The 26350-nt window shown below is 38.9% G+C and overlaps 1 protein-coding gene across 2 annotated transcripts in view; it reads left to right on the top strand.

Annotated features, from left to right (window-relative positions):
• Positions 1-26350, top strand: part of TTC27 (tetratricopeptide repeat domain 27) — a 198997-nt gene that overhangs the window by 62435 nt on the left and 110212 nt on the right. For both annotated transcript variants that reach the window (XM_017870638.1, XM_017870637.1), the window contains exon 10: positions 18996-19109. In XM_017870638.1, the coding sequence (XP_017726127.1) occupies positions 18996-19109 (114 nt within the window). The remainder of the gene's footprint in view (positions 1-18995; positions 19110-26350) is intronic.

The raw sequence follows: 26350 nt of genomic DNA, 5'->3' as shown, positions 1-26350 counted from the left end.
AGTGATGCACCCACCTAGACTCCCAAAGTGCTGAGTTTACAGGCATGAGTCACAGCACCCGACCAGTAGAAGTCTTAATACTCCTACCAGAAGTCTGTAAGCACTTGGAGAGATAGGGACAGTGGTTATTTGGTGTTTGGTAAATATATATTGAATAAACAAATGAATGGCTCTTGGTCCTGAATTTTGTTCAGTTTTGATTAAATGTCCCAGAGTTTACTAGAATGATGGTGAAATCTCTTTTTTGGAGAAATTTTTGCCAGTGTTTTCATTTTGGTGTGGCAGGTTGAAATATATATGAAATATGCTGGGGAAATATTTTAATTTAGCAAGGTCAGAAACTTGTCCTAAGAGGAATATATTTACTTGTTTAAGGTTGCTGTTATGTGGTGCTATTTCTGAGATATTGTATCTGCATGTTTCGGGAAAGCTGAGTCAGAGTAAAAATAACCCATATTGTTTTAGAGAGCCATTTATGTTGTATCAGCTTGATAATTTAAAATTAGCTGTGTTATCTACATTATTTCCCTTCAGATGAGCCAAGTCAGTGACATTCAGTAATGTTTTTAATTTCCTTTTATTGTTGAAAATGGGAGCAGTTTAGTTAATACATACAGGTGTTTCACTTTTCCTTGGCAAAGGTTTGTTTAGGCTGAGCGGGGTGGCTCATGCCTGTAATCCCAGCACTTTGGGAGGCCGAGGTGGGTGGATCACAAGTTTAGTAGTTTGTGACCAGTGTGGCCAACATGGTGAAACCCTGTCTCTCCTAAAAACACAAAAATCAGCTGGGCATGGTGGTGCATGCTTATAATCCCAGCTATTCAGGAGGCTGATGCAGTAGAATCCCTTGAACCCAGGAGACAGAGGTTGCAGTAAGTTGAGATTGCGCCACCGCACTCCAGCCTGGGCGACAGAGTGAAACTCTGACTGGGAAGAGCAAAAAAAAAAAAAAGTTTGTTTAAGTGAGTGTGAATTGATACTGGCAGCTTGCCTTTTGACTCTGCCTGAAGCCCCTAGATCTCTGTAAATGAAAGAAGGAAAAAGATCTTTGGAAGTTACACATTATATTTTATGTATTTTCTTTTTCTGCTATTGACTTTAAAGCTATTTAATACATATTTATCTATGATCATAACATAGTTTACTAATCCATTTTACAGATGAAATGATTACCTATTTTTCTTCTAGGGAATTACTCATTTTTTAATTGTAATTTATTAAGATAGGCAATATAACTGTTAGTGCTTGTACTTTTGATAGTTTGTTACTAGAGTTAATTTCTTCAGAATTACCTCACAGAGTAGAGGAACAAGCACAGTGAGACTTAAGCAAAATAAAACGAACAAAACTGTACTTACACATGTCATAGTCAGCCTGGTGAAAAGAAAACATAAAGAGAATGTCTGGACAGCAACCCCCCCCCCAAAAAAAACCTCATTAAGTAAGAGGAAACAATAACTGCAAATACCTTCACCTCATTGAAACTAATTGCTCTGCTTTTCCTTTTCCTTTTCCTTTTTTTTTTTTAATTAGATGGAGTCTCGCTCTGTCCCCCAGGGTAGAGTGCAGTGGCACGATCTTGGCCCGCTGCAACCTCTGCCTCCCGGTTCAAGTGATTCTCCTGCCTCAGCCTCCCGAGTAGCTGGGATTACAGGCACATGCCATTACATCCAGCTAATTTTTATATTTTTAGTATAGATGGCCAGGCTGGTCTCAAACTCCTGACCTCAGGTGATCTGCACTTCTTGGCCTCCCAAAGTGCTGGGATTACAGGCATGAGCCATTGCACCCAGCCTGTCTGTTCCTTAAGTCACTTAGCCAGGAGTGGTGGTACACGCCTGTAGTCCCAGCTACTCAGAAGGCTGAGGCAGGATAATCGCCTTTTTTTTGTCTTCTGCAGTTAACCATGTCTTGAGGTTAATGCTTATTAGAATTTCCCTTCTGGCAAACTGTTACTGGACTTTAATTCCCATTGTCAACAACTATAAAATTGGATAAAATATGTGAAACAGTGATGTATAAAAAGGATAATATATCATGACCAAATAGTGTTTACCCCTGGAGTACAGAATTGGTTTAATATGAAACAATGCAATTCACCTTATTAGTAGAGCAAAGGAGAAAAACCAAATGATTATCTTAATAGAAACAGAAAAGGCTTTGACAAAATTCAACACCTTTCATTATAAAAACTCTCAGTAAACTAGGAATAGAAGAGAATATTAACCTGATGAAGTGTATCTAGCTAAAATCATTATTGGTGAAAAGTAGTCTTTCTTCCCTAAGCTCAGAGAAAAGGGAAGATTGTCTGCTTTCTTCACTTCTTTTCTCGTTGAACTAGAATCCCAGTAGTGCAATAGATAAGAAGACATAAAGAAATAAAAGGTATACAGATTGGAAATTAGGATATAAACTACCTTTATGCATAGGTGACATGTTTATATCATAGAAAAACTCCTTACGAATGAACATGAAAGCTACTAGAACTAACAAGCAAGTTCTTACAATATAATGTCAACATAAAAAAGTCAATTATATTTACTAGCAATGAATACTTGGGAAAAGAATTTTAAAATCATTCGCAGTAGCCTTAAATAAATCAAATTATTTACAAATAATTACAACTAAAGTGCAAGACCTCTATGCCGAAAATGACAAAGAATATTGAGAGAAATTAAAGATTATCTAAATAAATAGATTTACCATATCCATGGATCAGAAGTCTCAATATGTTGAATTCAAAATTCTTGTAAAATTGAGCTTAAAATTAAATCTGTAGCAATCAGAATCCCCATAGGCATTTTCTTTCTTTTTTTTTCTTTGCAGAAATTGACATGCTGATTCTAAAATTAATTTGGAGGACTTCTGCTTCTATAGTGTTTCTTTTCTTTCTGAGATGTAGTCTTACTCTTGTCACCCAGGCTGGAGTGCAGAGGCACGATCTCAGCTTACCTCTGTCTCCCAGGCTCAAGCGATTATCCTGCCTCAGCCTTCTGAGTAGCTGGGACTACAGGCGTGCACCACCACTCCTGGCTAATTTTTTGTGTTTTGGTAGAGACAGAGTTTTACCATATTGCTCAGGGTGGTCTCAAACTGCCAGGCTCAAGTGATCCGCTCGCCTCAGCCTCCCAAAGTGCTGGAGTTACAGGCGTGAGCCACCATGCCCGGCTGCTTCTGTAGTGGTTATTATTGGAGCTATCCTTCTGCAGAAAAAAATTACCAACTGTGGGCAAGATACAAAAACAAAAAATCCAACTACCTGGTGATACTGGGGAATGATCAAAGGCAGAAAGATTCTGGAGATGACTTTTTTGCTTGAAAGAAGGGAATGACATTGTGTGATTTTATTTTTAGGTTTCTTTTGTGTGTGTGTGAGATGGAGTCTCACTCTGTTGCCCAGGCTGGAATGCAATGGCGCAGTCTTGGCCCACTGCAACCTGTGCCTCCTGGGTTCAAGCAATTCCTATGCCTCAGTATCCTGATTAGCTGGGATTACAGGCATGCACCACTACAACCAGCTAGTTTTTGTATTTTTAGTAGAGATGGGGTTTCACCGTGTTGGCCAGGCTGGTTTTGAACTCCTGACCTCAGGTGATCCACCCGCCTCGGCCTCCTAAAACCTGGGATTACAGGCATGAGCCACTGCACCTGGCCATTTTTTGGTATTTTCTAACATATTTAGAAGGCATGCAAGGGTGAACAAGTGGTCCTATATGGTTGCAAAGTTTCTACATTTTATGTGAAGAATTACACTATTAATTTTCCACTATTATAGGTTGTGAAAAATTAAAGGTATTATTATTCTAGAGCAACCACTTAAAAATGCAAAGGCAGCTGGCTAAAAATCCAGTAAGAAATCAAGGTGGCAACCATAAAATATATTCAGATTATCTAAAAAGAAGGCAGGAAAAGCAGCATAATGGAACAATAATAAAAAAGGGTAAAATGGTATATTTAAACCCAGCCATATGAATAATTACATTAAATGCTAATGGATAAATACTCCAAATAAAAGTCAAAGATTGATAATGGAATTAAAAAGCAAGACACAACTATATGCTTCCTGCAAGAGATGTACTTTAAATGTAAAGAATCAGATGGGTTGGTAATAAATGGATGGAAAATATTATCCCATGAAAACAGTAAGTATAACAAGGCTAGATTTGCTAAATTATTATAAAGTAAAATGGGCTTCATTACAAAAAATATTTCCAGAGACAGAGAGGACAACTTTATAATAATAAAGGGAATATTTATCAGGAAGACATAATAATTATAAATGTATATGTATCTAACAATGGCTACATAGTACATGAAACAAAAATGGATAGAACTAAATTGAAAAATAGGCAATGTCACAATCTTAGTTGAATATTTTAACACCCCTCTGTCAGCAATTGTTAGAACAACTTGGCAAACAGCAAGTAAATGCATAGATAAATTGGACAACGCTGTCAGCCATTTTGACTGAGTTGATGTTTATGGAATACACTTGAAAATACATGGTCTTTTCAAATGTATATGGTAAGTGCAGCAAGACCATATACTGCGACATAAATCTCCGTAAATGAAAGAATGAATGAATAAATTAAGAAATTGATTATATATAGTACATAGTTTTTTCCATAATTGAATTAAGTGACATAAATAACTATTGCATATCTAGAAAAACCCCAGATGTTTGTAAACCAAACAATTAAACTGCATATTTTATCCGTGGACCACAGAAGAAAACACAGAAGAAATTTATAGGTGAAGGTCAGTCATGAAGTTAAATCATTGATCTCAATGTTACAAAATTTTCCTCCTATGTTTTCTTCAAGTAAAATTGTTATAACATTGGGTAGTGAAGAAATTTTAGCTAGGACACTAAGTGCATGAACCATAAAAGAAAAAGATTGATAAATTGGACTTTATTAACATTAAGACCTTCTGCTTTTGAAGACAACATTAAGAAAATGAAAACACCAGCTGTAGAGTAGGAGAAAATATTTACACTGCATGTATCTCACAGAAGACTTTTACTTAGGATAAAGACCCCTTTCAACTCAATAATAATAGTAGAAACAAACCAATTAAATATGGATAAAAATATTTGAACAGGCACTTGAACAAAGATATATGCATGGCCAAAAGGAGCTTGAAAGATATGTAATAACATTAGTCATCAGAGAAATGCAAATTAAAACCACAACAAGATACCACTATACATTACTGAAAAGACTTACATAACACCATGTGGGGTAGTTAGAACTCTCATACAATGCTGGTGGTAATGTAAAATGTTACAACTGCTTTGGAACATAGGTTGGTATTTTCTTATAAAATTAATCATCAATTGCTTCTCCGGGTATTTAGCCATGAGAAATGAAAGTATATGTCCTCACAAAGAGTTGTACACAAATACTCTTGGCTGTTTTATCCATAGTAGCTTAAAACTGGAAACAACCCAAATGTCCATCAACAAATGAATGATAAAGTGCCGTGTAGCCCTCTGATGAAATAATACTCAACAATAAAAAGTATGAAATACTGATAAATGCAACAGCATGGATGAATCTCAGACACATTATTGTGAGTTAAAGAAGCCAGGCTGTATGATTCCATTTAATGAAAATTCTAGAACAGCAAAACTACATTGTAATGACAGAAAGTATATCACAGATTGATTACAAAATGTTGCAAGGGAACATTTTAGGATGATGAGCAATTTCTACAATTTGATTTAATAGTGGTAATATAGGTGTATGCATTTGTCGAAACAGGTCACAATACTGAATATGGATTTTATTCATCTGTCATATACTTCACTAAAGGGAAGAATGCACATGAACAGATTTATTTAGAGCTATACTATTTAAGATTATCAATGTAGATTTGGGTTTCAATATTGATTATTCTATGCCACCAGTTTCAGAAGTACAACACAAACTATTCAATTTACCTAATTATTAAGTGCAAAAATATAGGAGAACAAATTCCCAATAGGAAATTTCTTAGTGTTCAAATTCATTATGAAGTTTACTGCTTTTTCGAGGCAAAATCAAGCTAGGTTTCCCCATATATTTTTGGAAACCTGGATGTAAAAGAAACCCCAAATTTAATGGGAGGAATATACTGTTTAGAGCTCAAGTTGGGGGTACTTTTGACCGTTTGCATTTAACACAGATTATTGATATTGAAAAAATATTTGTTGAATTGAAATTTTTTCCCCTTTGTGATTGAGGGTCGACAGAAATAACAAATAGAAAGATAGCTAGGATGAATGTAAAATCTTAAGATTTCTTAGCACATGAGATTTGCATATAGAATATCATAGGTAATAGAAATAAAGTGAAGTATTAATATATGATTTGTAGCAACTTGTGTTACTTGATATAAAAATAGGTAATTAGTAGAATTTATTTTAAGTCTGTAAATACTGTTTTAAGTAGAATCTGTATCTGGTATGGAAAGTAAACCATTGGTCATGTGGCAAAACATTAACATTTGGGGAATTGGATGAAGGATATATACAGTAAGCCCTTGCTTAAGGTCATCATGAGTAGGTTTTTGGAAACTGACTTGAATCGAGACAGTGTACAACAGGTCCTCGAGTAACATTGCTTGCTTTAACAATGATGAGGAAAAAAAACATGGTTTTGTTATAGAACATTTTGCTTAAAGTCTCCCGAATGCAGAGGTTTTTCTTTTTTGAGGAAGCCAAGGGACCTGATCTCTGGTGTCTTTGCTGTCCATATGAAAATTTGCATAGCAGAGAGAGTTTTAAAAGCTTAAAGGCAGAAGATCTAGAATCCCAAAATTTCTCAAGCATGCTACTAGATACTGTAGAAAAAACAAAGGCATAAAGCATGGGACTTGCCTTCATGGAATTTTTAATTTAGTCCAGGTCAGATAAATTTATGAAACTGTACTTAGCAATACTAGGCAGTTTAAACTACAAATCGATAGCACAGATAAAGATATCCCCTAGTTGCTAAGAAAGGAAGACAATATTTAGGACTGAGCAGTCAAAGAAGGCTTTGTTCACTAAGGGAGGACTTGAGTTGGAAGTTGAACAACAGCTAGGGTTTAGATGGAGTGATATAGTGTAAACAAAGGCAAGGAGATGGGAGAATGTAAGTTGTATTTGGGTCCTTTCATTGAGGGTAATAGTGAGATTTAGGGAAAAATAGATTTGAGAAAGTTTTTAAATGACCTACCTCGCAAGGATAGGGGATTTGGGCTGCTCTTCCACTTCTACTGAGAATTATTTATAGATTAAACTTGGAATTTTAAACTTATTGTCATTTGGTACTGATTTCAGAAATGAATGCTCTTTTAAGTAGATAATGAAAAAGCAGGGGTAGTTCTGCTTTTTATAGTATTTCTTTGTTCCTTGCTTTGGGAGGTCAGTATGACCTGGGTGGGTATCCTTCGATTTGACTTTAGTGTAGCCAAACAATCATGCACAAGGAGAGCTCCGAGCTGGTTTTGATTTATGTATGGAAAAAGCAGCTATCTGAAAGCGCCTTCATTGTTTAAAGGAGTAGCCTTGTTGTGTGTCATCTGAAGAGATCCTAGTGACCTTTGGAAGAAGATTATTTGCAATGTGCAGTGATAAGAATGAAAAGGAAATTTGTTTTTAATAGAAACAACACTCTAAATCCTCTTTGATGGTGGTACAGAATTTTCTTTGCTACTTTTCTGGGGCATGAGGGCCCATACAGTGGGAAATTGCTTGCTGAATAAAATAATAAGTCCCTCTTATGTACATATATAGTTCGTCATCATATGAATATTTACTTTTCTTTTTTTTCTGAGACAGTCTTGCTCTGTTGCCCAGGCTGGAGTGCAGTGGTGCAGTCTCGGCTCACTGCAACCTCCGCCTCCCAGGTTAAAGTGATTCTCCTGCCTCAGTCTCCCAAGTAGCTGGGATTACAGGCACACGCCACCGCACCCAGCTTATTTTTGTATTTTTAGTAGAGACAAGAGTTTCACCATGTTGCCCAGGCTGGTCTTGATCTCCTGACCTCAGGTGATCAACCCACCTCAGCCTCTCAAAGTGCGGGGATTATAGGCGTGAGCCACCACGCCCAGCCTGCATCTCTTAATCTTTAATGAATGCCCTCTTTTGTTCTCAAAATATCTCTTACATACCTTATCAACAATTGCTGAAGTGAATTGATTCTTCAATTTATAAAACATTATAACTATGAATAAAATAAATATTACTAAAGTTTATTTCACTATTCACAACAATCATAAAAATATTAAAAGTATATGAAAAATTATATACTTGTAAAAGGTTACTGGTTCAGTGGGTCACCTTTTATAGATTTTGGTCAATGAGAGGTAAGAAATGAGAGAACTTTTCCTAAGACAGGCACACAAATGTTATCACTCATTTGTAAGTGATTTCTGGCCTTTGTTTTGATGTGTAAAAGTGGTGGAAATTCCATCTCATGGATAAGTGCATGGTTGCAAATGGCATGAGGTTCTTCAGCAGTGAAGAATTCTGAAAGTGGGGGTTTTATTTTTTAATTTTTTAGGTTTTTTTTGTTGTTTGTTTGTTTTGTAGAGACAGGTCTCCCCATGTTGCTCAGGCTGGTCTTGAACTCCTGGGCTGAAGTGTTCTGCCCGTCTCGGGCTCCCAAAGTGCTGGGATTACAGGTGTGAACAAGCGCACCCAGCCATGAAAGCGGGGATTTATGAATCCACCAAATTTCTTAGGGTTCTTTTTCAAACCCATTTTGATTTTTAACCAATTACTTTTAGTGAGCTGATACTTCATCAAATTACCACAGTTAATAGAATCCATGGTTAAAAATAAGATAGCATTTACAACTATATAATTCCACATGAAGTGCCTAGAGTAGTCAAAATTCATAGAACCAAAAAGCAGTATGGGTTGCTAGGGGTTGGGGGAAGGTGGACTGGGAGTTGTTTAATGGGTATAGAGTTTCAGCTACAAGATGAAAGGAGTTCTGGAGACTGGTTGTAAAACTGTGAATGTACTTAACATTATTGTACTGTGTGTTTAAAAATTGTTAAAATGGTATATTTTATGTTATATGTATTTTATCACAGTTTTAAAATTAAAAGAGAAAAGAAGCATTTGTAATAGTGTCAAAAAACATCAAATTCCCAGGAATGAGCCTATCAAAAGATTTATAAGATCTCTATACTAAAAATCTGTCTGGGCACGGTGGTTTACACCTGTAATCCCAGCACTTTGGGAGGCCGAGGTAGGCAGATCACTTGAGGTCAGGAATTCAAGACCAGCCTGGCCAACATGGTAAAATCCCGCCTCTGCTAAAAACAAAAAAAAAAAAAAAAAAAAAAAAAAAAAAAATTAGCCAGGTGTCGTGGTGAACGCCTGTAATCCCAGCTACTTGGGAGGCTGAGGCAGGAGAATCGCCTGAATCCAGGAGGCGGAGTTTGCAGTGGGCTGAGATGGCACCACTGTACTCCAGCCTGGGTAACAAGAGTGAGACACTGTCTAAAAAAAAAAAAAAAAAAAATCTATAAAACATCGTTAAGATAAATTAATGAAGATGTAAATAAACGGAGGGATATGTCTTGTTTATGGAGGACTTCATGTTTTAAAATTTCAAGTCTTTCCAAATTAACCTACATAATTAATACAATCCTTAAGAAAGTCCCAGCAGTTTGAATTTGTTATTTTTGTTGTTTCTGTTGTTTTTTCATGGAACTAAAGCTGACTTTGAAATTCATATGGAAATACAGAGGGCTAAGGATATAGCTCAGGCAGTCTTGAAGAACAGAGCTGTAGGGGAAGACTTCTACTGTCAGATAGCAAGACCTATTTTAAGACAGCGCTCATCAAATTAGGGTTCCTGGACCAGCAGCATCAGCGTCACCTGGGAGCTTGTTAGAAATGGAATTTCTCCGACTCCACCCTAAACCCTATTCAATCAGAACCTTTGAGGTTGGAGCCAAGAACTCTGTGTTTTAACAGGCTCTCAAGGTTGTTTTTATGCTCTTTAAAAACACAGAATTAAGACATTTTGACACAAGGAAATATAAATCAGCCAGTGGTCTAGAAACAGATCCATACATATACAGTTCATGTGATTTATGGCAAAGGTGGAGTTGTAATACAGTGAGAAAGGATAGACTTTTCAATAATTGCTAGATAATTTATATATCTATAGGAAAAATGGGCATCTTAACATCATACTGTATATAAAATGTAATTCCAGATAGATCAAATATATAAAAGTGAAAAGCAAAACTATAAAGCTCTTAGAGGAGGAATGTAGGAGAACATCTTTGAGACCTTTGGACAGTGAAACAGGACAGTAAAGCTCTAACAAAACAGAAAGTAATATGCTGGACCATAGTTAGCACTTCTTTTTATGAAAAGATACCATTACTGTTGTAAAGCACTTAGACCAGTGCCTGACCAGCACATAGAATGTGTTATGTGTTTATTAAATAAAAATAAATAAATAAAATAAATAACAAAACAGCAAAAACAGGAAACTTGTATCCAGAACAAATAAAATTCTAGTTAGAACCACCGTTGTAGTGGCTTTTGCAGTTGAGTAGTTACTGCATTTTTCTCAGAGGCTCACTCTCTAGTTGTCAGCCTTTTGGTAACCTCTGTTATTTAGGACCAGTTTTAGAGCGAACTCTTCAGAAATTTTCATAGCATTTCTGAAATATGAGTATGAATTATTGGAATAAAAATATGAATTGTAAGAATTAACAACATGTATTTTATATCTTCGTAAATATGTGTCCTTTGGGAGAAATAAATAAAAATAAAATGTTTACTATAATTATATAGAAACATATCAGAGCCTTTTCATGTGCTAAAATAACCCAGCGTTTGGGAAAAAAATTCTGAAATTTGGGAGCGTTGTATATATGCACACTGGATGCTTCATACAAAATATTATTAGTAGCTGGGCCTAGTGGCTCATGCCTGTAATCCCAGCACTTTGGGAGGCCAAGACAGGAGGATCACTTGAGGCCAGGAGTTCAAGACCAACCTGGGTAACACTGTAAGATCTGTCTCTATTAAAAAAAAAAAAAAGAAAGAAAGAAATTATTAGTGGCTTAAAAAAAGTAATGAAATATTATTTTGGGTGTAATTATATTTTTGTCTTTATATATGTTTTATGTTTTTAGCAATGCTAAATTTGAATGTAAGGTTGCTTTGGTTTTTTTTTTGAGACAGGGTCTTGCTCTGTTGCCCAAGCTGAAGTGCACTGGTATGAACACAGCTCGCTGCAACCTGGGCCTCCCAGGCTCAAGCGATCTTCCTGCCTCAGCCTGTCAAGTAACTGGTACCAGGGATGTGCACTGCCACACCGGGTTAATTTTTTTGTTGTTGTTGTTTATTTTTTCTAGAGATAGGGTCTTGCTGTGTTGCTCAGGCTGATTGATCTCAAACTCCTGGGCTCAAGCAGTCCTCCTGTCTTGGCCTCCCAAAGTGCTGGGATTACAGATATGAGCCACTACACCCAGCCTGCTCTGTCTTTTTAAGGATTTTAACAGTAATGGTTTTGTAAAATACATGTTTTTTTATATACATAACACAAAATGTACCATCTTAACCATTTTTAAGGGTACAGTTCAGTGGCATTAAGTACATTCACAGTGTTGTGCAACCATCAGTATTATCCATGTGCAGAACTTTTTCAGCTTCCCAAACTCTGCACCCATTAAACAATAACTCCCTTTCTCTCCTCCCTTTAGCCCTTGCAGCTGCCATTCTACTTTCTATCCCTATGAGTTTGACTACTCTAGGTACCTTATTTAAGGGGAATCATAAAATATTTGTTCTTTTGTAGGCCAGGTGCGGTGGCTCATGCCTGTAATCCCAGCACTTTGAGTGGCCGAGGCGGGCAGATCACGAGGTCAGGAGTTCAAGACCAGCCTGGCCAATATGGTGGAACCCCATCTCTACTAAAAATACAAAAAGTAGCCGGACGCGGTGGTGCACGCCTGTAGTCCCAGCTACTCGGGAGACTGAGGCAGGACCATTGCTTGAACCCTTGAACCCAGGAGGTGGAGGTTGCAGTGAGCCGAGATGGCACCATTGCACTCTAGCCTGGGCAATGAGAGCAAAACTCTGTCTCAAAAAGTAAAATAAAATAAAAATAAAAATAAATAAATAAATAAGCCGACTGTGGTGGAATGCATCTGTAATCCCAGCTACTTGGGAGGCTGAGGCAGGAGAATTGCTTGAACCTGGGAGGCAGAGGTTGCAGTGAGTCAAGATTGCACCACTGCACTACAGCCTGGGTAACAGCGAGACTCCACCTCAAAAAAAAAAAATTGTTCTTTTGTGACTGATTTCACTCAGCATGGTGTCCTCAAGGTTCATCTGTGTTGTGTGTATCAGAATGCTATCTTTTTTAAAGCGGATTGATACTCTGTTGTTTCTATACCACGTTTTTTTTTTTTTTAATTAAAAAAAAATTTTTTTTGAGACAGAGTCTTGCTCTATTGCCCGGACTGGAGTGCAGTGGTGCGATCTCGGCTTACTGCAACCTCTGCCTCCCGGGTTCAAGCAATTCTCCTGCCTCAGCCTCCTGAGTAGCTGGGATTCCAGGCACCCACCATCACGCCCAGCTAATTTTTTTGTGTGTTTTTAGTAGAGACTGGGTTTTATCATGTTGCCCAGGCTGGTTTCAAACTATTGACCTCAAGTCTTCCACCTGCCTCGGCCTCCCAAAGTGCTAGGATTTCCGGCGTGAGCCACTGCACCCAGCCTATACCACATTTTATCATCCATTCCTTCACAAACATTTGAGTTGTTTTTGCCTTTTGGGTATGTGTATGCTGCTGCCAGGAATATTGGTGTGCAAATATCTGACTTCAGTTCTTTCAGGCATGACCCAGAAATGGAATTGCTGAATCATGTGGAATACTATATTTAATTTGGAGAGAATTATTTCTAATACTTAGATTTACTTTTTTCATACAAAGATAGCATAAAGTATCTTCTGCAGAATGCAGAGCGGTCACTGAAAGTTTTACAGTTCCTGTTATTCCCCGATGTATTTTGTTTTCCACTTACAGAATTAGTGAGTAACTAATGGGCCTGGTGGCTCATACCTGTAATCCTAGCACTTTGGGAGGCCAAGGTGGGCTCATCGCTTGAGCCCAGGAGTTTGAGACCAGCCTGGGCAAAAACCCTGTCTCTACAGAAAATTTAAAAAATTAGTCAGGTGTGATGGCAAGTGCCTGTAGGGAGGCTAAGGCAGGAGAATCACTTGAACCTGGGAGGTGGAGGTTGCAGTAAGCTGAGACTGCACCACTGCACTCTAGCCTGGGCAACAGAGTGAGACCCTGTCTCAAAAACAAACAAAAAGAAATAGTGGGTAGCTAGAATTCTATAGTAATAACAAATTATATTAGCTTATATTTAGGTCTGTGTACTCAGTCACACATTGCCTCTTATTATCAAGGCTGAAACTCTGTGCTTATTTAACCTCTTAATATGTAAGACACCATTTCAAATCTGATGAGTCACAATTTGATAATTTCAACGTCTTCTTTTATCTTTACCAATTTTTGGCGTCTGAGCAATTTAGCTGTTCTCAAGTACTTCTTTCTTACACTTTTACTGAATAGTAAAGAAATGTGCTTATAAGATATTTCAGTAAATATGAAGTTTGTAATAATTGCATTTAGCTTAATGTTAAAATAGAAAATAACCAAAATCCAACAAAGATGAACTTAGGAATTTATTTTCCCTTCATTACTTAATTTCTCTTCATTACTACAGAATTTTGGAGGTGGTTGGTCAACTTTTAGTTTACATTTTTCTCTTTATGAATAAGACATCTTTAGTCCCACAGAGCTTAACCTGCTTATTCAAGGGCACATAGATAATGGCTGGGACAGTAGAGGAATTCAAGCTAGTTTAGAAAAAAATTAATTTTTTTTTTTTTTTTTTTTTTTTGGAGACAGTCTCACTCCGTCACTCAGGCTGGAGAGCAGTGGAATGATGTTGGCACACTGCAACCTCTGCCTCCTGGGTTCAAACGATTCTCATGCCTCAGCCTCCTGAGTAGCTGGAATTGTAGGTGCACACTACCACACCCAGCTAATTTTTGTTATTTTTAATAGAGATGGAGTTTCACCATGTTGGCCAGGCTGGTCTTGAACTCCTGACCTCAAGTGATCTGCCTGCCCTAGCCCCAAAAGTGGCCACTGTGCCTGGCCAGTAATAATTAATCTTAATTTGTAGATTTTTACGTAGCACGGTAGCACATTATGTTGGTACCTTATTATATTATTACTTGCCATGAAGCAAATGGAATATTATAATTTTTATTTCTGATACAGGGTCTCACTCTGTTCAGCCCAGGCTGGAGTGCAGTAGTATGATCATGGCTCACTGTAGCCGTGACTGGACTCAAGTGATCCTCCCACTTCAGCCTCCTGCATGGTTGGAACTACCTGGACATGCTACCACACCCAGCAAATTTGATACATTTTTTTGTGGAGACAGGGGCTTGCTATGCTGCCCAGACTGATTTCAAACTCCTGGTCTCAAGTGATTCTGCTGCTTCAGCCTCCCGAAGTGCTGAGATTATAGTTGAGCCATCTCACCCAGCCATAAAGTAATTTTCTTTTTCTTTCTTTCTTTCTTTTTTTTTTTTTTTTTAGCGTTTGGTACGTGTTGTCTTAAAGAAAAAATATTTCAAGTAGTTTTTAAGTTTCTGAGCTGCCTTACAAAAGCCTATGTAGACCCAAGATTGCCTAGGTCATAGTAATAGAAGTATTATGTCATGGTAGCTAGTTGTTATGTACAATATTGTGTCCTTGGGAGCATATGTTCCCAATTCTATCTAGGGAATGCCCAAAAAAAGAATCTATTAGGTTGATTTTCATAAGTACCAGTCACTGTTAGTTTACATTTCTGTTTCAGAAGAACCACCTTTTTATGCCCCTGTCCCTTTGTAACAGAAGACAGAGGAAAAGTCTCTTTCTTTGTCCCTCTTTTTATCCCTTTCTTGCGGTGTACCAGACAGTATGTAAGGCACTAGGAATCAAATAGCTGGGACTTTTGCCCTGGAGGAACCAAACTAGATGCAGTGATAGAGAATCACTGAATAGAGGTGGAGTCATTAGATGAGGTGGTTGAGAAGGCTCCCTCACAAAGTGGCATTTAGGCCAAGACCTAAATGAGACAGAACCAGCCTTGTAGGCATTGGGGTGATCACTTCTCAAGTTCTAAATGGAATGGAATTAAGAGCAGTAACTCCCTATTATGGGGCATGGTGAAGACTCTGAGTTAACTCTATCCAGATGTTTGTGTAGATTATGGCTTGAGCTCTCACCAGCTGGGGTTGGCCTGCTGCTTAGGTAGGTTAGATTGGTGTTCTCTCCATTGCATTTGGTTGCCGAAATTTTTTTAAAATGCCATTTTCTAATACGTCAATAGAGCTTCATAAATCAACATATTTCCTTTTTAGTTTTCTTCTTATTTACCCAATGCCCCATATTATGATCAATTCTCACCTCATGGGCGCAGTGTTTTATAAAATATATTGAATATAGCCTATGTGCAATTGCTTTCTTTCAGAAAGACTTTCTCAAGTCTTTATATCTCCCAGCCAAATAGACATCATTACATTCTTTAGTGATGCTGTTATCCAGTTAGTTCCTTCTTCAAAGCTTTTCAAATGTCTGTCAGATTGTATATTATTTTCAGTGTTTAGTGAGAATGTTTTGGTTGACCTTCAAATAAAAATCTTAGGCAAGCCTCTTGTTCTCATACCAGTGTAGAAAACAGTGTGACTTTGTTGTTTATCTGAGGAAGATATTTCATCCCTTTGCTGTGCAAGTCTTTGGGACAACCTTTTTAAAGGTGGGTTTTAACTCTTACAAGCCCATGGGCTGAGCTGGTCTGTGCACTACACCATTGTTGCTGGCAGAATGATCAGTGTGGTTGGAAGGTGAGCACTGTTGCCCATGCCCACTCCGGAGAGAGATTTTCTGTTAAGGGTGAGCTTAACACTGGGGCTCCTGGAGGGGCCAGATGTGCTCTTCAGTGGGAACTCTCATAGGCTCCATTAAGCTTTACTTATTTATATTTACTTAATGCTCCCAATTCTGTGAGAGATGGGAATGCGGCTCCAATTTTAGAGAGGAGGAAAGTGAGACATCCAGGGAGATCGAGTAACTTCCCCAGGTCACTTGGTGGGGCTGGGATGCCTCTTGATCTTTTACTCTGCAGACTTTTCCCACTGTTTTACAGAGCCCTTTCCTCAGTACTCTTCCATTCTGTTGTCATGGGATTACAGATGATAATCCCTTTAATAAGATGCAAAGAAAATGAAGACAGTGATGTGACCCATTGTGGGTAGTAGAATCAGTTTTGCAGATTTACCTAATGAGAAAAGTCCTTTCCTTTGAAAATTTTTTTTTTTTTTTTTTTTTTTGAGACAGAGTTTTGCTCTTGTTGCCCAGGCTGGAGTGCAATGGCACAGTCTCGGCTCACCGCAGCCTCCGCCTCCTAGGTTCAAGCGGTTCTTCTGCCTCAGCCTCCTGAGTAGCTGGTATCAGAGGCACCTGCTACCACATCCGGCTAACTTTTTGTATTTTCATTAGAGACTGGGTTTCATCATGTTGGCCAGGCTGGTCTTGAACTCCTGACCTCAGGTGATCTACCCTCCTCAGCCTCCGAAAGTGCTGGGATTACAGGCGTGAGCCATCATGCCCTGCCTGAAAATTCTTGAGATCACATTTTATAATAAAATCTGACAAGTAGTGTTGTACATTTTAAAGAATTCGTTTTTTTAATGTCTTCTCTTTCATCATTCATATTTTTATAGGGCCATATGCACCTATTTATGTCAGTAAATTCATTCTTTTTGTAGATTTAAGTTAATGGAGGCCAATGAGATGAGGTTATACATTAATCTTGGAAACTATATTTCAAGGGGATAAAAATATTTTAATTTGCAAAGTTAATTATAGAATAATAAGATTAGAGGCCGGGCGCAGTGGCTCAAGCCTGTAATCCCAGCACTTTGGGAGGCCGAGACTGGCAGATCATGAGGTCAGGAGATCGAGACCATCCTGGCTAACACAGTGAAACCCCGTCTCTACTAAAAAATACAAAAAACTAGCCAGGCGAGGTGGCGGGCGCCTGTAGTCCCAGCTACTCGGGAGGCTGAGGCAGGAGAATGGTGTAAACCCCGAAGGCGGAGCTTGCAGTGAGCTGAGATCTGGCCACTGCACTCCAGCCTGGGCGACAGAGCGAGACTCCGTCTCAAAAAAAAAAAAAAAATAATAATAATAAGATCAGAATGTATGTTTTATGGGGGCAGGGATCCTGTCTGTTTTGTTTGCTCTTCTGTCCTTAGGGCCTAGTACACACTGCCATGTAGGGAGTAGGTGCTCAAGTGAAGTAATGAACAAATTTCACTAAGGTTCCGTTCTTTTGATTCTCCTCTCTTATTCATGTATTCTTTACCTAATCCTCTTCCTTCACCATCTCCAAGGCTCTTTACTGAGTCCTCTTTTTACATTACTCTACTTTCTAATGTTTCTATGGTAGTATCATCCATGTCCAGGAAGTAGTCATATCTTAATTTGGCTATTTAAATGAGCACAAGTTTATTGGGAGAAAATGTTATAAAATAATATAAAGGTGTTCTGGGGCTTAGGATACTAAGTGTTAGTACCAGCTTTTGCTATTAATAGAGGTGTGACATTGAGCAGGTAATTTAACCTGTTGGTGCTTCGTTTTCCTCTTAATTGTAAGGGGATTGGTCTAGATTAGAGGTTCGTTGGTCTAGGTTAGAGGTTAAAAATTCAAATGCCTGTAGGAGTCAAGCAGGTAATACAAATGAGTGAAATGAACTGTAAGGAGTTATAGGCTGAAGGACTTCTTGCTAACCTTTAATGAGAGTTTGGAGTTATGAATGAATTTGATAAAAGACAAATACTTTATCTTAGCCTAATAGTTCTTAAAGTTGGCTACACTTGAGAATTACTTGGGGTGGGGGAAGGGAGTGGTATTTTAAAAAACACTGATGCCAGCCTGGGCAACATAGGGAGATCCTGTCTCTACAAAAATAAAATAAAATAAATTAGCTGGGCATGGTGGTACAGGTCTGCCTTCCAAGCTACTCGGGTAGCTGAGGTGGGAGGATTGCATGAACTCAGGAAGCCGAAGCTGTAGCTTGCTGTGATCATGCCACTGCACTCCAGCCTTGGTGACAGAGTGAGATCCTGTCTCAAAAAAAAAACAAAAAAACAAAAAACAGCCACCCACATCCTGCTCTCAGAGATCTGATGTGCTTTTAGAATACCAAACTTCCCAGGTGCTTCTAATGAGTAGCTACATTTTCAGTGGTTAATTGTACTCTAAGATGTTTTCCAGACCTGACTGTTTGAAACAAGAGAAGGACCAAGGATGGCGTCAACTTTCAGATAAATAAACAGCTCTTTCTTCTCTATTTGTAGTAATCTTTACTGAAAGTAATTGTTGTGAATGATAACCCAGAGACAATATCAGATTCCAAGTTGTCATCAAAGAGAGTTTAAATTGTGCTCATTATACCGAGCAGTCAGTGTTTATCATAGTACATTTTGTCCCTGTTTTCACTTATCCAGTACTTTCGCTTTGTTTCCCACTACATTTGTGATCATATTGGATGGTTTCTACTATATTCTCTGAGTAATGGTGGTCACAGCTTTCTCTGGGGTTAGGTTTCACTGTGTGCATATTCGGTTTTGATACAGGCCAGTCTTTGTTAAGATGCCCCTTCTAGGAATGCATTTTCATTAAAATTGGAGACTCCCTACCTTAACGAATGCCAGAAAGCATTCTCATATGTTTTAGAATGCTTTCTGTAATACAAATTGAGAAAAGAGAACTTTTGTTCACTGGAAAGATTTTCAAATCTGTGTTTAACTGTACCCTGATATTTTTGGAAGAATTAATTCTGTCCTATTCAGAATGAGATCACCTAGCTTATCTCTTTTCTATGTTTTTTTCCTCCTGCTTCTATCAGTGTTTGCTTTCACAACCAAAGTTCTGGGCCATTCAGACATCAGCCTTGATCCTCCGGACAAAACTTGAGAGAGGAAGTACACGCCGAGTGGAACGGGCAATGAGGCAGACACAGGTAGGAATTAATGTGGCAATTTGTGTGTTTCTTCCAACTCTCTATTGCTATCAATAAGCATACATGTTTGCTATGAATGAAAGAATGAGACGGCTTACATTTTACTCAAATAATTTGTTACCATTTAGAGAATAAGTTCTATAATTTAACTTCTTGGTTCCAAAGCCCAGCTCTGTGACTTAGCAGCTCTGTGAACTTGGTACTTAACCTCTCCAAACCTCATTTTCATCATCTGTAAAAGAGGTTAATAATAATAACAGCACTTAGGCTGAGCACAGTGGCTCACGCCTGTAATCCTAGCACTTTGGGAGGCTGAGGCAGGTGGGTCATGAGGTCAGGAGTTCGAGACCAGCGTGGCCAACATGGCAAAACTTCATCTCTACTAAAAATACAAAAATTAGCCAGGCATGGTGGCAGCTGCCTGTAATCCCAGCCACTTGGGAGGTTGAGGCAGGAGAATCGCTTGAACCCAGTAGGCAGAGGTTGCAGTGAGCTGAAATCGTGCCATTGTACTCCAGCCTGGGCAACAAGAGAAAGACTCTGTCTCAAAAAATTAAAAAAAAAAAAAAAAAAAAAAAAAAAAAAAAACATTTAAGGTTTTTGGGAAAAATTAAAAAGAAAAAAAAAAAAAAAAAAAAAAATAATAATAGCACTTACAGGTTTATGGTAAGCATTAAAAGAGACAATATAAGAATAAATAAATAAAGATATGCAGCCCCATAGGTATGGGTTGTATAAAGAAATAAAATTCATCCTGATGCAAAAAATATTCATTAATGAACTAACCACATGTAAGATTAATCCATATTCAAGTAACGTTCTTCATTTAATGCTAATGTTTATTCCTATCCAATGAGTCAATAGCATTTAGTCTCTTTTACACATTTTCTCATAAACTATCCATGATGCAAATTTATTACCAAGAAAAATGGAAAATCTTGCAATAGGTACAGGATTTCATAACATCAGTGTCTTAGTCTGTTTGTGCTGCTACAACAATATACCTGAGACTAGGTAATTTAATTTATAAAGAATTGAAATTCATGTTCTCACAGTTCTAAAGGCTGGAAAGGCTAAGATCAAGGTGCTGGCATATTCAGTGTCTGATAAAGCCTCATTGCTCATGGATGGCACTGTCTGGGTGTTCTCATATGACAGAAGAGTGGAAGAGAGTGAACCCATCCTTTTACACCATTTTATAAGGGCCCTAGTCTGGCTTCTGAGGGCTCTGCCCTCAAGATTTAATAGTTTCCTAAACATCCTACCTCCTAATACTTTCACATTGGCCATTAAGTTTCAACATATATATTTTGGAGGACACATTCAGACTATAGTAATTAATGAAAGTGATTTTTTTTTTTTTTTTTTTTACTTTTTTTTGACACAGGGTCTTGCTCTGTTGCCCAGGCTGGAGTGCAGTGGCACAGTCTCGGTTCACTGCAACCTCTGCCTCTGGGGTTCAAGCAATTCTTATGCCTCAGCCTTCTGAGTAGCTGGGATTACAGGCGTGCACCACCATGCCCATCTAACTTTTGTATTTTTAGTAGAGATGGAGGTTTCACCATGTTGCTCAGGCTGGTCTCGAACTCCTGGCCTCCAGTGCTCTGGCTGCCTCTGCCTCCCAAAGTTCTAGGATTACTGGCATGTGCCACTGTGCCCAGCCAAAATTTATTTTATTTTATAAAATCTCAAACCTACATAAAAGTCATAAGAACAGTATGAAGAATTCCCATATACCCTTCACCACGAGATCCTGTTTAGGCTTTATCAACTTGTCCTCATAACGTCCTTTGTAGCACAGGGATCCAAGCCTGGCATTTCACTGTCATATCCTTTCAGGCTCCTTTATTCCAGAATAATTCCTAGTCCTTTTTTGACCTTGATGGGTTTGATGCTTTTGAAGATTATGGGTTATTTTGGAGACTGCCCTTCAGTTTGAGTTTGTCTGATGTTTCGTTATTTGATTCAGGTCATAGAATTTTGGCTGTCATATTATAGAAATAATGTAGTACTCTTCTCCCCTCAGGTGGCACATGATGTTCACTTATGCTGTCGCTGGGGATGTTATTTGATCATTCAGTAAGCTTGTGTTTGTGAGATTTCTCCCCAAGTAAAGTTAGTCTTTTCCCATTGTAATTAATAAACATTTTCAGGGAGTGGTATCGTTTGGGTATTTGTCCCCTCCATATCTCTTGTTGAAATGTGATTCCCATTGTTGGAGATGGGGCCTGGTGGGAGGTGTTGGGGTCATGGGAACAGACCCCTCATGAATGTCCTAATGCCTTCTCCACAGTAGTAAGTGACTTCTCCCTCTTTTAGTTCATGTGAGAGCTTATTTTAGAGAGCCTGGCTTCTCTTTTGTTTCCTTTCTCACCATGTGATCCACTTGCTTCCCTCCCCTTCTGTGGTGACTGAAAGCTTCCTGAGGCTTCATCAGAAGCTGAGGTACCGTGCTTGTATAGCCTGTAGAACCATGAGCCAAATAAACATCTTTTCTTTATAAATTACCAAGCCTCCGGTATTCCTTTACAGCAACACAAAACAGATTAACACAGGGAGTTACTCTGAGACCATCTGATTTGTTATCTAACTTTCACCCATAGGTTTTAGCATTTATTCTTTTGTTTTATATTTTATTTATTTATTTTTACTTGCCACTATACTAATGAGGAGGTTTTAGCATTTTTAAAAAATGTGTGTATTTATTCGTTTATTTCTTCTTAGAGACAAGGTCTTGCTCTGTTGCCCAGGTTGGAGTACAGTGGTGCGATCATTGCTCTCTGCAGCCTTCACCTCCTGTGCTCAAATATTCTTCCTGTCTCAGCCCTCAGCCTTACCACTAGTTAGGGCTACAGGTGCATGCAACTGTGCCTGGATAGTTTTTTAATTTGTCATATGGGATCTCACTATGTTGTCCAGGCTGGTCTCAAACTCCTGACCTCCAGCAATCCTCCTGCCTTGGCCTCCCAAAGTGCTGGCATTATAGGTGGGAACCACTGTGCCTGGCCTGGTTTTATTGTTTATTGATGTATCTTCTCTGCATAAGTTAGCATTATGTATTGCCAAGTGGTAATTTTCTAATTCCATGATTCTTTAATAATTTTTTAAATTGGTATTCTACTGTAAGGAAGAGCTTTCCCTTCTCATTTGTTTTTCCATGTATTTATTTACTTGATTGTGAACTCATGGATTCCTGTTTTATTTTATGGGGTGTAATCTTACATTTTCGTTACTTACTTACTTTTTTTTTTTTTTGGAGACAGAGTCTTGCTTTGTCACCCAGACTGGAGTGCTGTGACATGATCTTGGCTCACTGCAACCTCTGCTTCCTGGGTTCAAGCGATTCTCCTGCCTCAGCCTCCCAAGTAGCTGGGATTACAGGCGCCCATCACCACACCCAGCTAATTTTTGTATTTTTAGTAGAGATGGGGTTTCACCATGTTGGCCAGGCTGGTCTTGAACTCCTGACCTCAGGTGAACCACCGTGCCTGGCCCCCTTCTTTATTTTAGTGATAGAACCTCCTGAATTTTATCCAGGCATATGACTTCCGGTCCTCTTTTGCATGTTGGAGAGGCCAGGTAACTAAGTTGTGAACAGTAAGATGTGGATGAAGTAGTATGTACCACTTCTGGATCATACCCTTAAAAGGGAATGTGTGCTCTCCTGGTACTTTATCCCTTCCCGTTGGCTGGGAAATCAGGAGAACTGGGCCGCCAACTTAGACCACAGATGTTTTGAAGGTGGCTGAGCCCTTTTAGCAGTTCTGAGCCATTCATTGTTTTAGTCTATTTTCTGCTGTGATAACAGGGTACCACAGACTGGGTAATTTATAAAGAAAAGAAATTTATTTCTTACAGTTCTGGAGATTGGGAAGCCCAAGACCATGGTGCCAGGAGGTGGTGAGAGTCATCCCCTGGCAGAAGGGTAGAAGGCAAAAGGAAGTATATGCAAGAGAGAGTTCCCTTTTTTAACAAAGCCACTTCCATGGTAATTAACCCACTCCCATGGTAACAGCATTAATCCATTCATGAGGGTAGAGCCCCCACCCCCACCACTGTTGCATTGGTCACCAAGTTGCCAACACATGAACTTTTAAAGGACACATTCAAACTATAGCACTGTTGAATTTATAAATGAAAGAGAAACAGAATTCTGTCTTGCTCAAGTCTACTTTTTGATCTTTTTGTTATAGCAGTTTAGCCTATATCCTAAGTAAGCAGGCTGAGGCAGGAGAATCATTTGAACCCAGGAGGCGGAGGTTGTAGTGAGCCAAGATTGTGCCACTGTACTCCAGTCTGGGTGACAGAATGACACTCCGTCTCACTTAAAAAAAAAAAAAAAGTAAGGTAGAGAGAAAAAAACGCTATTAAGAAAAAAAAGAGAAAATATATTTACCATTCATTAACTGGAAGTAGATCACCATAAAGGTCTTCCTCCTTATTGTCTTAACATCAAGTAGGCTGAGGAGGAGGAGCAAAAGGAGGAATTTTGCTCCTCATGGACGGCAGAGGCGGAAGAAAACCCATATATAAGTGAACCTGTACAGTTGAAAGCAGTGTTGTTTTACAGTGGAAAAAACTGGCAAACACTACCGTAACCTCATGATTATGATTAATATCATTGGTGATAAAACCGTTGATACAGGTTCAGTATCCTTTATCTGAAATGCTTGGGACCAGAAATGTTTTGGATTTTGGATTGTTTTCAGACTTTGAAATATTTGCATATACATAATGAGATATTTTGGGGATGGGACCCAAATCTAAACACAAAATTCATGTCACTAGGGTGCAACACCTGTTGACAAGAAATAGTAAGAAGCAGAAGAAAATGTCAATCCGAGGTGTTGGCTCAGTGGAGCCTACAGTATTTCCCACTTTGCTGTCTCCTTGGGCTGAAATGGCTGGACCTGTCCTCTGCTTCTCTTCCCTATCACTGGATATGGGCAGCCTCAGGAAGGGGCATGACCTCAGGCTAGGTGCTCTCTAGCTGAGGTGACGCTGAAACAGCTGATAGTTCAAGGCAATCTGTTGTCCCCACTCCCGCAGCTAGACCCCACCATGTAGGGCAAAGAGGGAAGTTGAAGATATAGTTGATTAGCATCTTCAATTATGGTGGATTACACCATTGTTTTAAAGTTTATTAAAAATTCAGTTTACACTAACATTGTAAAATGTTGAAATGACTAAAACATAGTTTATTTAAGGAAATACACGTAATACATTTTTTTACATTATGGAAAAAGCTTAAGTGTCTGTTGTTGTTAAAGCTTCAGCCTTCTTTTTTTGTTTGTTTGTATTTGAAATGGGAGGTCTCACTCTCCCACCCACACTGGAGTGCAGTGGTGTGATCTCGACTCACTGAAACCTCTGCCTCTTGAGTTCAAGTGATTTTCCTGTCTCAGCCTCCCGAGTAGGTGGGACTACAGGCATGCACTGCCTGCTTACTTTTTTGTATTTGTAGTAGGGTTGGGGTTTCGCCATGTTGGTCAGGCTAGTTTTGGCCTTCTTAGTAGAAATAGTGCTAGACTACATTCACTTATTGGTGAAGGACATACTGACCGAGAAATAATTTGCCCTTCAGCCATCTCTTTCAATAACTTTGGCACATAAAATAAGTAGGTCAGCATTCATTTTTCTTTTATAGCATCTAATTAAACTAAAAAAGTGAATCTTTTATGTGTTTATAAGTATATAGCTTTTCTTTCTTTCTTTCTTTTCTTTTGAGACAGAGTCTCACTCTGTCACCCAGGCTAGAGTGCAGTGGCGTGATCTCAGCTCACTGCAACCTCTGCCCTCCCGGGTTCAAGCGATTCTCCTACCTCAGCCTCCCAAGTAGCTGGGATTACAGGCACATGCCACCACGCCTGGCTAATTTTGGTATTTTTAGTAGAGATGGGTTTCACCATGTTGGCCAGGCTGGTCTTGAACTCCTGACCTCAAGTGATCCACCCGCCTCAGCCTCCCCAAGTGCTGGGATTACAGGTGTAAGCCACCACACCCAGCCTGTATATATCTTTTCAATTCTAAACCTGCATTTGTGAAGATTATGTTTTTAGATATCAAATAACAAGAATGTGTTTTGAGTGGAAAACATGGATTTAAAAGAAGGCTGGGAGCAGTGGCTCACACCTGTAATCCTAGCACTTTGGGAGGCCAAGGCAGGTGGATCACTTGAGGTCAGGAGTTCGAAACCAACCTGGTCAACATGGTGAAACCCCATCTCTAGTAAAAATACAAAACAATTAGCTAGGCATGCTGGTGGGCACCTGTAATCCCTGCTACTTGAGAGGCTGAGGCGGAGAATTGCTTGAACCCAGGAGGCAGAGGTTGCAGCGATTCGAGACTGCGCCACTGCACTCCAGCCTGGGCGACAGACCAAGACTCTGTCTCAAAAAAAAAAAAAGAAGAAGAAGAAGAGTCAAATCACTGTGCTCTGGCATTTTTCCTTTGCATTGGCCTTGCTATATTTGGGGTCCGTTCATTTTGCCATTCAAATGCTGCATTATCAAGAGAGTTGCGTAGCCCACTAACTGTAGAACAGAATTAGAGAGTTGTTACTTCTGCCTCCGCAGGGTAGTACTGTAGAAAATGCTCTTTACTTTCCCAACCCAGAAATCTTGGAAATTAGTCAGATCATGTGACAGGATGAATGTACAATTTGTCTAAGTTTCTGTCAATGTTGAGGCATTTAGCTCATCATCTGAACCTCTGCCAATTCCCCTGATTCAGAACTTGATATTACTTTGTTTGTTGAAGTTACTGCATCCCTGAGGAATAAGAGGAAAATGATTTTAAAATTACAAGTATATATTAAGACAGTGTTGTGTTTTTTTAATTCTGTTTTAGTTTCTGTGAATATCTGTTCCCTTCCACAGCAGTGTAAAGTAATAAAATGATAAACAGTTAAAAGTTGAGGAAAAGGCTGGGTGCGGTGACTCACACCTGTAATCACGCCTAGCACTTTGGGAGGCTGAGGCGGGTGGATCACCTGAGGTCAGGAGTTCAAGACCAGCCTGGCCAAAATGGTGAAACCTTGTCTCTACTAAAAATACAAAAATTAGCTGGGCATGGTGGTGGGCGCCTGTAATCCCAGCTACTCAGGAAGCTGGGGCAGGAGAATTGCTTGAACCCCAGGACACGGAGGTTGTGGTGAGCCGAGATCGCACCACTGTACTCCAGCCTGGTGACAGAATAAGACTCTGTCTCAAAAGAAAAAAAAAAAAAAAAAAAAAAAAAAA

Source organism: Rhinopithecus bieti, unplaced genomic scaffold (assembly GCF_001698545.2).
Source record: "Rhinopithecus bieti isolate Rb0 unplaced genomic scaffold, ASM169854v2 scaffold_5341, whole genome shotgun sequence".
Lineage (NCBI taxonomy): Eukaryota > Metazoa > Chordata > Mammalia > Primates > Cercopithecidae > Rhinopithecus > Rhinopithecus bieti.
This window is presented reverse-complemented; position numbering and strand designations above follow the sequence as displayed.